We start from the raw sequence: 15,000 nt of genomic DNA, 5'->3' as shown, positions 1-15,000 counted from the left end.
TATAACCTGATATCCGATCACGTTTAATCAATTTATGTACCATTTTTTGCTTTTTTTAGTATATCCGCCCATGCATATATATTCTCATTTCGAATAGCATAGCTAAACGTATCACAAGCATATACTGCAATTACTTTTTTTATATTCATCTCTTGTATCGTGAAAAAAAGATTCAGAATAAAAAATCTTGGAGATTGATGTTTAAAGCTAACTTAAAAGAAATCCAGAAGTACCAAAATTTCCACCAATAAATCCTTTTCCTGATTAGTTTTATCTGTCTCCCGGGAGCTTCATCCTCAAGACTAATTTGCGAGAATATTTTTTTTCTAAAAGATGAATGAGTTTCTTTCTTCAAGGTAGAATCCTCACTGTTTGGCATATCACAAATGCCAAGGAAACTTGAAGTCCACATTGTTCTAACTGTTGGTGATATTGCACATTTTGAATCATATACGGATTTGCATTTAAGTAACTTGAAAGATATGAAAATGTGTGAGGAAGACGATCATTATCTGATGTAGATTTAAACCTATTAGTTGTATTGACTCTCAGGAAAATATTCACACTTGCAAATAAGATACAATGATTATTGCTCTTTAAGGGAAAATTAGAAAATTGGCCTTCAAAATCTCTCTCTCTCTCTCTCTCTCTCTCTCTCTCTCTCTCTCTCTCATTTAAGGAGCTTGCAAATTATGGAAATGTGCGAGGAAGGCGACAGGCGACCATCATTTAATTTAGATTAAACTGAGAACAGGGACTGTTGCAGTTAATGTTTTGATTTGGTTAATAGAATGTTAAAGTTTCCGACAGTCAGATAGGCGAGAGAAACTCATGTGTGCAAGTTTAAAAAAAAAAAAAAAAAAAAAAAAACATGTCAAATAGACCTGAGGATCTGAACCGCATTTCAATGCTTGCATGTATTATGTGATATAAAATGGTAGAGAAAAGATGTCTACGGCCCCCTTGTTCACATTAGGTGAAGAATAGGATGCTTAGAAAAAAAGTGAAAGATCTATTAATATTTTCTATATATGGATATCATCTTAAGGAATTTTATATATATCCTTTATTATTATTATTATTATTATTATTATTATTATTATTATTATTATTACATACATACATATACCAAGGCACTTCGCACAATTTTGGGGGTTAGCAGACATCAAACAAATGAAACATAAAAGGGGACCTCTCCTCTCTACGTTCCTCCCATCCTGACAAGGAACTCAACCGAGCTCGGCTGGTACTGCTAGGGTGCCACAGCCTACCCTTCCCTGTTATCCACCACAGATGAAGCTTCATAACGTTGAATCCCCTACTGTTGCTACCTCCGCGGTCATCCAAGGCACCGGAGGAAGCAGCAGGGCCTACCGAAACTGCGTCACAATCGCTCGCCATTCATTCTTATCTCCAGCACGCTCTCTTGCCTCTCTCACATCTATCCTCGTATCACTCAGTGCTTTCTTCCCTCCATCCATCCACCCAAACCTTTGCCTTCCTCTTGTACTTCTCCCATCAACTCTTGCATTCATCACCTTCTTTAGCAGACAGCCATTTTCCATTCTCTCAATATGGCCAAACCACCTCAACACATTCATATCCACTCTAGCTGCTAACTCATCTTTTACACCCGTTCTCACCCTCACTACTTCGTTCCTAACCCTATCTATTATTATTATTATTATTATTATTATTATTATTATTATTATTATTATTATTATTATTATTATTATTATAAGCTTGGCTATAAGCCTAGTTGGAAAAGAGAGACGCAATAAGCAAAAGGGGTCCAACAGGGAAAGATGGCCAGTGAGAAACAAGAAAATATATAGAATACAGGAGAAGAATAATATCAAAATAAATAATTTAAAGAGCAGAAACAACATTAAAATTAATCCTTCACATATAAACTACACAAACTTCAAAATAAAATCAAGAAGAGAAATGAGATACAAGAGTAACTGGCGTGTACCACAAGCATATAATATTCAGTTTATAAAAAATAACATACAAATGTGGCAGACAATCGAATATCTTTTATTTTTATTGTTGAAAAAGGGTCTCAAAATAAGAATTGCTTTAGTATTCCGGGTAATGATATGGGCATTGACACGTCTGTTACCACGATTGATTTTGACTCCAGCGTAACATTGCCGGAATATTCAATGAGCTGGCTTAACTGATATTACTGTTTTATGTGTCTTTTTTTCATTTTGAAAAGACTGAGTTCTATTGGTGGAGTATTTTCTATAATCGATGGTCATTTTACACACATAAGATTACGATGTTTGAATGAATAAATGTAATATCAAGTTTGTGTGTGTGTTTGGGTGTTTGAACTTGGCTATATCATTTATTCTTAGGTGGATTTGAAGAATTATTCATATATATATATATATATATATATACACACATTAGATTTGAAGCATTATTCATACACATACACACACACACACACATATATATATATATATATATATGACACATTGCAAAATTACCAAAAAAAATTTCCGTCTGAAAAAAAAAAATCATTCATTACATAATAGAAAAAGGCGTGATATCTGGAAAATTGTATAACACGAAGATTTATTTAGATTAAAAAAAAATTGAATCTCGACGGAATAAGAATACTACATAAGGCAATTTAACCTCAGACTAGGTGTGAAGTCCCGATGTTAATTCCCATTTAAAATTGAAACAAAAAAGAAAAGGAACAGCTTTAGGCAGGGTGTAAAAGTGTAAATTAATTTTCATATGAAATGAAATAAAACAAATGGACATAACTGGTGCGTTATAAAAACGCCGTAAGGTAATTTCCTTACGAGAAAGGAGTTTACAAAAAGGGGAAAACTTCTGTTGCAGCATAATCCCTTGTGATTTTATTTCCTTATAGAATTTTAAATTTAAAGAAGAGGGCAATGCCTGGCTCGGTGTAAACCGCAGTAAACTCTCATATGGAGAGAGAGAGAGAGAGAGAGAGAGAGAGAGAGAGAGAGAGAGAGAGAGATCAAATTAATGGTTTTATTCCACTGCACTTAAAAGGATTTTGTCGAGGCGCTACCATTTTTAATGGAGATGTGGTGGTTTATATACAGTATTTTAAGGTGCACTGTTGATTCACGCTTGTTACACCCCTACACACATTGTGCTCTCTCTCTCTCTCTCTCTCTCTCTCCTCTCTCTCTCTCTCTCTAACTTCACACCCCGCTGCGTTGTACTGAAGTCGACGCAACTACAAGTTCCTAATTCGTATTTATCGCTGAAATGAATTTATTTTTAAATGAATATGCTCACGTCAGTTACTCCTATGTTGGTTTAAATCCAGGACTGCTGTGAGAGAGAAAGGGACAGGGAAAGAGACTACATCTTTATACATAAATATCAACAGCATAGAATTCAACGTTTTATGGCAACGGAAAGAAGAAGCATCGTTCCTTTGATAGGGTTGAGTACCGAATTTATAATGTCAAATTTGACTGGTATCATAATACATATAACCCGATAAACATAATGATAGAAAGATACATATATGTCTTGTAATATTTACTTCTCATAGATCACTTTGGTCCTAATAAGGTGCAACATCATTTTAAGCAATGGAAAATTAATTCTTATTCAGTTTATATTAATGATTAAATTATATGTAGTATTTCGTGTCATGACCCAAATACATCTTAAGAGTCTTTCAATTGCCAATCGTTATAGAAATCCGTCCGCACAATTTAATGATGCAATGATCTATAACTTTAACGAACTCCTAAAAAATTAAATGCATAATTATGTATAACACCCACTGAACAGATAAACAAGTCAACACCGGAAGTCAGTGCTACATCGCCTCCGGAAATCGATAGAACGTCGAAAAGCGAGACCAAACTTTAGATATCCTTATCAAAACTGCCGGCGTTTCCAGTCCGTTACTGTCATTGAGGACCGGCATTACATACGCACTAATTGCTCATGACTCAGGGATATCGTCTCTCTGGTATTCCAAACGAACAATTTAACTAATACACTTCGATAGATAAGAGTAGAGAACTTCAGAGACCCGATATTCAATTGCACACCAGAATTGACTGCGTAGGAGAGTTTATCGGGTGATTTTGGAAAACCCAGGAAATTTGCTGAGTTGTCACATTATTCTGTGTTTCTCGCTGTAGTTACAGTACATTGTAGCTATGCAAGTATTTTGGCCTGTAAGAATTATATGTGTATATATATATATATATATATATGTGTGTGTGTGTGTGTGTGTGTGTAATTATTATTATCTTTATTATTATTATTATTATTATTATTATTAGTAGTAGTAGTAGTAGTATTAGTAGTAGCAGTAGTAGTAGTTGTAATATTATTATTATTATTATTATTAGCTAAGCTACATCCATAGTTGGAAAACCAGGATGTTATAGGCGCCAAAGGTTCTAAGATGGAAGTAAATAAGGAAATAAACTACAATAAAAGTAATAAATCGTTAATATTAAATATTTTAGGATCAGTAACAACGTTAAATTAACTATAAAGAGAGACTTGTGTCAGCCCGTTCTACATAAAAACATTCGTTGCATGCGTTTGTGTGGGTGTGTGAGCGTGTGTATTCTTGGGACATAGTTGTTTTCTTAGCAAATTTCCATTAAATTTTCATTGAACTTTGAAACTTCTTTAAAGACCTATGAGTTTTCAACAATATCGTGGTGAATCTTTGGGCAAAGTTTCTTTAAAATTTTATATATATATTTTTTAATATTTTGTAATATTCGTTCGCCATCATTATATATATATATATATATATAATGATTATTTGTAGATATATCCTGACAAAAGCCTTTGATTATTGGATGGAACAGCTGTCGGCAAAAGTTAAGTAAATAGACTACAGAGCATGAAATTCCGACTTCTTCAAACTCTATCTTTGGATACAAGAAAAGATACAGTAAACTAGATACATATACATACACACAAACATACACATATATATATATATATATATATATTTATATATATATATATATATATATATATTTATATATATGTGTGTGTGTACACACACACACACACACACACATATATATATATATATATATACTATATATATATATATATATATACACACACAAGTGAGTGTGTTTGTGTATGAGGGTGCGTAAGCAAATAGTTTTGATGAAACCTAGACATAAGCTCAATAGTTTCCTGTGAAGAAATCAGAAAAATTTATGAGAAAAGTCCATGCGTCTACATAGGTCGGATTTTTTATTTCAATTATGATAATAATGATAATAATAGAGACATCAAGTTATTGGTAATGATGTTGATGTTGAATCTTCTCTCTCTCTCTCTCTCTCTCTCTCTCTCTCTCTCTCTCTCCACTCCAAATCATATCAAAGGTTATTCGTCCTATTCATCCAAGATGAGACATCGGCAACACTTATAGAATATATGCAATTATAGGCTTCGTCTGAAGACACCAAGACGCGCACTGAGATTTCAAAATAGTCAGTCGGCAAAACCTTTGATGTCGTAATGCTTCGTGTTCTTATCCTGTGTGGTGACGGTGTTGGGTATTCAACAGGAGATGCTTTGAAGTCTGCTTGCCTTTGATCTTATGCCTAGGATGATTATCAGTTCAGCATGTCTGGGTTAATAATTACAAGAAAAGAAACGATAAACAAGAGACGATAAACAACTATCGTCTAAATGAGTCGTATATTGAACTTGAGAAAGGTCTCACTTTTAGGCTTTGTTTATTCAAGGCGAATACTTTCATCATATGGATATGATTTCCTGAATTGCAAAAATATAATTTCCTTTTTTTTATTTACTCTGACACCAAGGCTTCTTATTGTATCACTTATAATAAATCTTTTTTTGTGGAATAAATTGGAATTAATTAATATCAGAGCATACGAGATAAAACGACTATACACCCTCAGTCAAGTTGGTCTCTCACTTAAGAATTTTAGAGCCATGTTTCATAGGATTTCGTCTATCTTTTGAATAGGAAAATGTGAATATAGGTCCACAGAATTAAACACAGCAGAGTCGGAATCATCTGCTATCTATTCTTCAAAGCAAAGTTTCAATGTTTACACAAATTTCTGCTCTGTGCTCAGGATCGATCTTTGGCTTGGCAGAAGTAGTTATCTGAAAATAAAGGAGCATCGAGACCATAATTTGTCATAAGGAAAGGCGCTGCTACAAATGGAATTGAGCCCGAGATCAATGCAGATCACACTAAATTCCTGAAGGAGCGTGTAAGCTTCCCAATATAGTCTGCTTTGCACAAGAGATGGCATTCCTGAGGAACCGACTTCAGTCCGGCTGCAAAGGATGAAATCAGGAGCTTCATGAAATTCTGTGAAGCGTTTTGAAAAATAATTTATGTATTTGAAATATGATCTTAAATTTCGTATTTATGCAAAACATCTAAAGTTTTCATTTATAAATTTTGTTGAATGTTTTCGAAATTTCTAAGTATTTGTGTATCAAATTTTTACTACCATAACCCTTATATTAAAGTGTAGTTGCAAAACTTAATGTAGTCCTGAAGAAGGTCACAAAGTGATCCGAAACACGTGTCGACACCAAATAATAAATGGAGAAAAGTAAATGTATATCTGCTGCTATTATGAAAACTATCTGCAGGACAGTCTGTCCGAGGAGAAGCTGTCTTCGATGTTTGGACGCCGCTGAGACGTGGTTTATCCATTATATATATATATATATATATACATATATAAATATCTACATATAAACATATATATATATATATATGTGTGTGTGTTTATATGTAGATATTTATATATGTATATATATATATATATGTATATATATATATATATATATGTATATTTATATATATATATTTGTGTGTATATATGTGTGTGTGTTTACATTGAAATGCTACTTTCTCTAAAAAGAAACTTATTTAATGAGATGGTCCTACCAGTATAAGCTAATGCACACAAAACTTGGAGCCCTAGTAAAGTCTTAGAACAATAGCTAGTTATAAAGAATAATGATGGGAATTACACTTAGAAACAGAAAAGGGGCAACATGTAAACGAGAGCACACTATAGTAGACAATATTCTAGCAACTTGTAAGAAAAAGAAATGGACATGAGCAAGACATACAATGAGAATGACAAAGAATAGATGGACGTTAAGAATAACAGAATGGGTCCCTAGAGGTTGTAAAGGAAGCAGGAGGAAGGAAGAGAAGACGAGAGGTCGACGAAATAAGGAATTTTGCGGGCGTGGACTGGCACAGAAAGACCATAAACATATGCAAGTGGGAGGATATGTCAGAGGGGTTTGTTCTGCAGTGGACTAGTAATGGGTGGCGATGATGATGATGATGATGAGGATGATGATTACATATATATATATATATATATATACTGTATATGTGTGTGTAAAGAGTGATAAATGTTTATATCACATCGCGTGATGGAGTTTTATGATGAAAACTAGTTGGATCTAAATTTTCTTGTATTCGTAGAAAAGCACATCTCTCTCTCTCTCTCTCTCTCTCTCTCTCTCTCTCTCTAAAAACCCACAATTGAATTACTCCTTTAAACCCTAGAAAACTCCCTGGACACTCCTCGTCATTTCAGTTCATTTAATCTAGTCTCTCTTATGATCCTCTGAAAAGAGATTAGGGTATGTCAAGAATGCGTCTCTTCATTTACTTTATTAGATGCCCTTTACAGAGTGGAGAGATTCCTCTTTGTCTCTCTTCCTTACAGAAAGTGCTTCCGTACAAGAAAACTCCTATATATTAAAACATGAATCTCTCTCTCTCTCTCTCTCTCTCTCTCTCTCTCTCTCTCTCTATATATATATATATATAGTGTGTGTGTGTGTGTGTGTGCGTGTGTTTGTGTGTGTGCGTTTGCGTGTGTGCGTGTGTATGCGTGTGTTTGTGTTTGTGTGTGTGTGCGTGTGCGTGTGTGTTTATAACTCACGTTATTATCGGATACACAATGCATCTTTTAGAGATCAAATGTTGTGGTAGAAAATATTCAGAAGTATGGTAGGCGGAACTCTTACCCAATAAAGAAGATAAAAGCCTATAAATGATAGTTGAGAAAGATTTTTATATCATAGACAAGCTAGTCTTAATTTTTCATTTCAGATGAAAATTTGGAGTATAATCATAGATGCAATGTGTTTGTGTTTGAGTCATTTATTTAATAAATGGTATTACTGGGTCACTGCTTCGCTATGAGGTGCCAATGGAACCTTTAAAAGAAGATAATGGGTTCCTTCGTTAAAAACATACTTTGAAATTGGCTAATGAGTCTATCTTCTATGCCCAAAGGCAAACGCACATGAATTATTACAGCATATGTCTTTGGACTTGTCAATAGTTTGGGGGTTCAGGTATAATGTGCTTTCAAGTTGGTCCTTGAAGACTACGACATCTATATAATGCCCTGTTCATAGTATATAAGAATGTTATGGTAGTTGGCGTTGAAACAAGCTTTTTACATATTCACTTAGTGCTATTCTGTTAGCATTAATCACATCTGATTTAGACCTGTGGTTGCGGAATAATTTACTAGACATGTAACTATAGTCCATGGAGCAAATAATGGGGCATAAAATTGATATCAACAAAACTCTTAGTATGATTGGAAGTAGTTCGAGGACAATGGCTCCTAGACATCCAGATCTATTCAGTGACAATGTCTTTTTAACTATACTTGTTCAAAGTTTTTGGTGTGATTCTTGTTTTCAAATTTACTATTGAGGAACATATCCGGTCTGTTTCTTCTCCAATTGCCAAGAAAAAATGAGACATTGAAAAAGAATTAAAAACATTCTGTGATCAAACTATCCCGAAGAAATATTTTCATTCTTTCATTTTACCATGTTTTAAGTATTGTTCTTCTGTTTGGTCTTTAGCTGATAACTCTCATCTTAATTTATCGGATAAAATCTTGCCGTCGGTTACGTTTCCTATTTTGATCTTAACATTGATCTTTGACACTTTAATTCAGTTAGCTCTTTGTACAGGTTGCATAAGACTTTTCATAATTCTGACCATATTTTCCAATCAGATCTTCTCATACAGTATCATCTTGTACGTATTACGAGGAATGAAATTAATTCAAGCAATCTTGCTTGCACCAGGAATACGCAGTATTCATTAAGTTCTATTCCAGTAATGGCCACATTGTGGAATGACCCTCGTATTTTGGTGATTGAATTGATGGAACTTCGGAAGTTAAAATTTATTGCAGATATTTTCCTGTTGATTTGGTTGACATAAGCCTTATTTCATAGTTTGCATTTGACTTATGCATTCAACATCATTTTTCTTCGTTTCTCATTGGAGCCCTTAGGCTTGTATCATTCAACGTAGCTACACTGTTAGGAAAAAAAACGTAATTCTAATCGGAAATTCTCCATAAAAATATACGGTTCTCAGCCGCATTTTAGTAAGATACAGGCGAACGTAATTTTTACCCTACTTTGTTATCATCATTTAAGGGTTGGTGACCGTAATATCACTCCTTTACATCAATATATCCGTTTTTAAAACGGTAAATCCCTGGCAAAATTTTTTTCCAGGATTTTTACCGTTTTTTTTACGGAAAATTTTTAATAGTGTAGGAATAACAGAGATACTGATTGTGTCTCAAAAAGTGAATGGTGCTTGGCCAACTTACTGCCTACAAATTTTTCTTTATTATCTAGCTCCCTATTATAAAGCTATCTCCCAAGATGTTTGAGAACGATGTATAAATGCCTTTTTTTATATTGCAACCTTATTACATAAATATACTCTTGAAATGTCTCTGAATAAGATTGACATTCCCAGGAAATATTACGTATGATTTTGGGGATAAATACTTTTCCTTTGAGATCGTTATTGGAATGATTAGGGATTATCAACTCTCCCACTCTCTCTCTCTCTCTCCTCTCTCTCTCCCCTCTCCTCTCTCTCTCTCTCTCTCTCTAACAAAATGGCAATTCTACACCTCAATAATCACAAATCATATCTTGAATTAGTGGCTTCTAAATAACTAAATAAATAATTACGTGATTCTTATATTCATTATGGCCGAAAGGAATGTACATTTTAAAAACCTTATGATATTCTGTATTGAATTTCCCCCATATCCCATTTCAGAACTAGATTATAACTAATTAGGCCCTATAGGTATTTCCTGTCAAAAGATATTACAAAGTAAAAAAGGGACCATCCGCTAAGAGGAATTTTTGTAACGAATTGAACATAAAACCTATAACACTGTAATATGGAAAACGATACGGACATAAATATGAAGGATCTATGACTTAATTTTTTTTAACTATTAATGGTTATTTTGAGAGTAATAATGTTCTTATTAATATTAGACTCTCTCTCTCTCTCTCTCTCTCTCTCTCTCTCTCGCACAATATATATATATATATATATATGCACACAACGTTAACAATTGCAGCCATTTCTAGTCCACTGTAAGACAAAGGCCTCAGACATGTCCTTTGGCGATTTTCATCACCATGGTGTTCACTGCTGATTGGTAATGGTGGGAGACTTTTTCCTGATCGTTCACATCAAATCAACCTAGTATTGATAGCCCTATTGGTAAAGTTCCGCTAATCATGGCGATACACAAACCCTTCCAGAAAGATGTATATGTATATATATATATATATATATGTGTGTGTGTGTGTACATGTGTATATATAAATAAATAAATATATATAGATATAGATATATATATATATATATATATAGATATATATATAATTTATATATATATATATATAGATATATGTGTATGTATATATATATATATATATATGTATGTATATATATATATATATATATACAGATATATATATATATATATATATGTATATATATATATATATATATATTTATCTAAAACTAATAACTTATTATAAAAACTTTGCTGCAGAAAACCTTATGGAATAAAATGTCTAATTCTTTAACATTCATGCAATACGATAATCTGAGATATTTTTTACTCCTCTTCATCTCTTTTCCATATTAAAAACATTTTCTTATATATCGTATTTTTATGCATCTGTAAAAGCAAAAGAACAACAGCAAAATATCAACCATGACAATAATATTAGTAAAAGTAATTATCATAATTTTTGTATCTCATCGTGCATGTATTATTATTATAATTATTATCATTGTTATTAGCTAAGGTACATCCTAGATGGAAAAGCAAGATGCTATAAGCCCAAGGCCTCCAACAGCGAAAAATAGCCCAGTGAGGAAAGGAAATAAAGAAATAAATAAACGTTTGTAGAAATAATAAACAATTAAAAGAATATTTTAAAAACAGTAACAACGTTAAAACATTCATTTCATATATAAACCATGAAAGGACTTATGTCAGCCTGTTCTACATATACATTTTTTTTTGCAATTTTGAACTTTTAAGTTTTACCGATTCAACTACCCGATTAGGAAGATCATGCCACAACTTGGTCACAACTGGAATGAAAATTCTAGAATACTTTGTAGTATTGACCCTCTTGTTGGAGAAGGCCTGACGATTAGAATTAACTGCTTGCCTAGTACTACGAATAGGATGGAACTGTCCGGGAAGATCTGAATGTAAAGGGTGATCAGAATTATGAAAAATCTTGAGCAACATGTATAACGAACTAATTAAACGACGGTGCCAGACATTAATGTATAGATCAGGAGTAAGAAATTTAATAGACCGGAAGTTCCTGTCCAACAAATTAAGATGAGAATATGCAGCTGAAGACCAGGCCGGAGAATAATACTCGAAACAAGGTAGAATGAAAGAATGAAAACACTTCAGAATAGATTGATCACCGAAAATCTTAAAAGACTTTCTCAACAACCCAATATTTGGTGCAGTTGAAGAAGACACAGACCTAACATATTTCTCAAAAGTAAATTTGTTGTCGAGAATAAATCACGCCTAAAATTTAAAAGAGTAGTACAGAGTTAGAGAAACGTTGTCAATACTGACATCTGGACGTTAAGGAGCCACTGTCCTTGATCTCCTTACAATCATACTTTGAGTTTTGTTAGGAGTCAACTTGATGCCCCATAATTTGCACCATGCACTAACTTTAGCTAGATCTCTATTAAGGGATTCACCAACCCCAGATCTACATTCAGAAGATGGAATTGAAGCAAAGAGTGTAGCATCATCTGCATATGCAACGAGCTTGTTTTGTAGGCCAAACTACATGTCATATGTATATAGTAGGAAAAGCAATGGGCCAAGAATACTACCCTGAGGAACACTAGATATCACATTCCTATACTCACAATGGTTCACATTAACAAGTATTCTTTTGGATCCATTACTTAAAAATTCAAGAATGATGCTAAGAAACGATCCACCCACTCCTAACTGTTTGTGTTTGAAAACAAGGGCTTTATGATTAACACGGTCAAATATCAGCACTAAAATCAAGGCCAATCATACGAACTTCCTGGCCACAATCGAGGGATTTCTGTGCAGCATTTGAGATTGTAATAAGGGCATCACATACACCAAGGCCTTTACGAAAACCAAATTGTAAACTAGGGAACAGATGATTGCCTTCAGCAAATCTATTAAGACGTTTGCCAAAAGACGTTCAAATACTTTAGATAATATGGGAGTTATGGAAATTGGGCGGTAATCAGTTGGATTGAGTTACCACAAACACATTTTCATAGAGTAACATTATCCAGTTGTGGAGGTTCCGTTTGAAACAACTGAATTCTAGCCAGAATCCTTAACATGCATCGTGATTGGCCCCCATCTACACACAGCTGGTTCATGTAAACATAACAATAAAACATATTATAGGTAATTCGGATATCTTAAATAGTGACCCACTTGGCTGGTGTGTCCAGTACATGCATTTACCGTTTCCCAGAACAGAGTAGCAATGAGATAATGCTTATTAGCGAGCGAAGCGATCTACAGCGAAGCAGCGGCCATTTGAGAAGCAGCCAATCACGATGCTTGTGGGCAGAGTATTTTAAAGATTTTAGGCTGGATGCCATTACAGCCATTATCTGTTGGTCCTACGGTGACCTGAAGAAGAAGAATTTTTATATATATCAACAGTGCAAGTTCCCCATATATGCCATTATTTATTCAGGCAATGTTAAGAAAATTTGAAAGAAAATATCCTACGCTGTTTTACAGAAAAACTTAATTTACGAAACCAGTTATTAATGCGAAAAAGGTTTTGATCAAAACACGGGTACATAATTATGAATTAAAAATAATTTCTCTTACTAGTAATGGGAGATTTTATAATTTACACTGCCATTTGGAACATTAGAGAAAGTCCGCCTAGTCCATCTCCTTTAATGATGTACACTCTCTCTCTCTCTCTCTCTCTCTCTCTCTCTCTCTCTCTCTCTCTCTCTAACTATCTGATTTATGGCGTCATTAGCCCTCTCTAGTTTTTGTCTTTGCACTCTCCTCTCTGTTTATCAAACAAATGATGTGGATTTGCAACGCAATCCTATGTGATGACAAAATGGGCGAAGGCTTGTCAGGACAACACATCCAAACCGCACGTTGTTTATCTATTCTTGAAGTCCTATTTAACAACAATATCTTACGTAAAAAAAAAATTCTGAAGTTATTATTCTTCTTTATTTTTTCTTTCCACTACGCATCAAATTCATAATTTTCTCAAAGGTTTTCAAATGCCTGCTACACGCTACGTATTATTCCTGACGTTAAGAACACCAATTTTATAGCATCGACTCCGAAACTGAATTAATAACGCCAACGCAATCCTTCCCTCTGGAATATTTCATATTTTGAGAATGGTTTACTTAAAGGGCAACGGGAGTGTCTACCGTGGATGCTTACGTCAGGAAAGTCTTTTTCAAATGACTCTAAAATCAAAATCTAAAGAGGAAACGCAACGTCGTATACTCATTCTAATTCCAAGAGATAAGACGCGCTTACGTCTTTATTGGTAAGGGCAACCACACATTTCCCAAAGCGTCCCTCATGTCATTTGCAAGAGGGAGCTATACACATTCACCAGATAATTATGCATCAAAGGAACCTGGATTTCCCTACTTCGCTACAGGTGTCCACGTGGAAGAGATTGACGCATCCCCCAACCCACGTCGACTACGAATAGTGGAGACACTGTACAGTCAAATTCGAAAGCTCGGCGACACTCTCTTACGTGGAAGGGCCTATAGCTCTTTCGATATTAGGAAAGTAATGGCCAGTAAGTGCTTATGGACCATTAAATTTGACTCTACATTTAGTGATAACATCGAGTGCTGAATTCAATATTAAGATAACCTATATTCGCACTCGGTAATCTATTTTTATCTCAAAATATATCACATAGGGCAAAACCTACTATAAAAGGGATCAAAAACATACGTTGGTGTTAGAATCCCTCCATGCTGCCTCAGTAAAGAGAGACCTCTATTATAAAGGGTTTAAATGGATTTTAAAGAAAATAGATAAATGTTAAGAAGATACTTTTTTGTAGAAACGCATGGCTAGGTAGATAGATAGATATTGAAACTATATGCATCAGAAAAAGACATATATATATATATATATATATATGTGTGTATATATGTATATATATATATATATATATATAAAGAGAGAGAGAGAGAGAGAGAGAGAGAGAGAGAGAGACGCATGGCCAGGTAGATAGATAGATATTGAAACTATATGCATCAGAAAAAGACATATATATATATAGAGAGAGTCAGTTTACGCCCCTTTTATTAGAAATGTATATTTGGGGAGAAAAGAATGATCACATTTCTTATTTGAATATTTTGTGCAGATTTTGAATACATCAAACTTTTCTTACTTTCATAGCAAAGGTTTAAAGAACCTTTGCTAAATATCACTTACGTCCTTCAGTTCTTTGAAGGAGTTTGAATTCATACTGATTGCTGGTGTACCAGTTTTGCCCATTATAATAGTTTTTATATGAAAACATTGGAAATAGGAAATAATTGGTTTTGTT

The 15,000-nt window shown here is 33.8% G+C and overlaps 1 protein-coding gene across 1 annotated transcript in view; it reads right to left on the bottom strand.

Annotated features, from left to right (window-relative positions):
- Positions 1-15,000, bottom strand: part of LOC137650795 (uncharacterized) — a 48,932-nt gene that overhangs the window by 23,792 nt on the left and 10,140 nt on the right. The window contains exons 2-3 of the mRNA XM_068383950.1: positions 6,234-6,321; positions 6,091-6,144 (exon numbers count right to left, since the gene is read on the bottom strand). Of these exons, the coding sequence (XP_068240051.1) occupies positions 6,091-6,144; positions 6,234-6,321 (142 nt within the window). The remainder of the gene's footprint in view (positions 1-6,090; positions 6,145-6,233; positions 6,322-15,000) is intronic.

The sequence above is a fragment of the Palaemon carinicauda genome, chromosome 12, assembly GCF_036898095.1.
Source record: "Palaemon carinicauda isolate YSFRI2023 chromosome 12, ASM3689809v2, whole genome shotgun sequence".
Lineage (NCBI taxonomy): Eukaryota > Metazoa > Arthropoda > Malacostraca > Decapoda > Palaemonidae > Palaemon > Palaemon carinicauda.
Note: the sequence above shows the minus strand (reverse complement) of the source record. Positions and strands in the feature narration are given on the sequence as shown.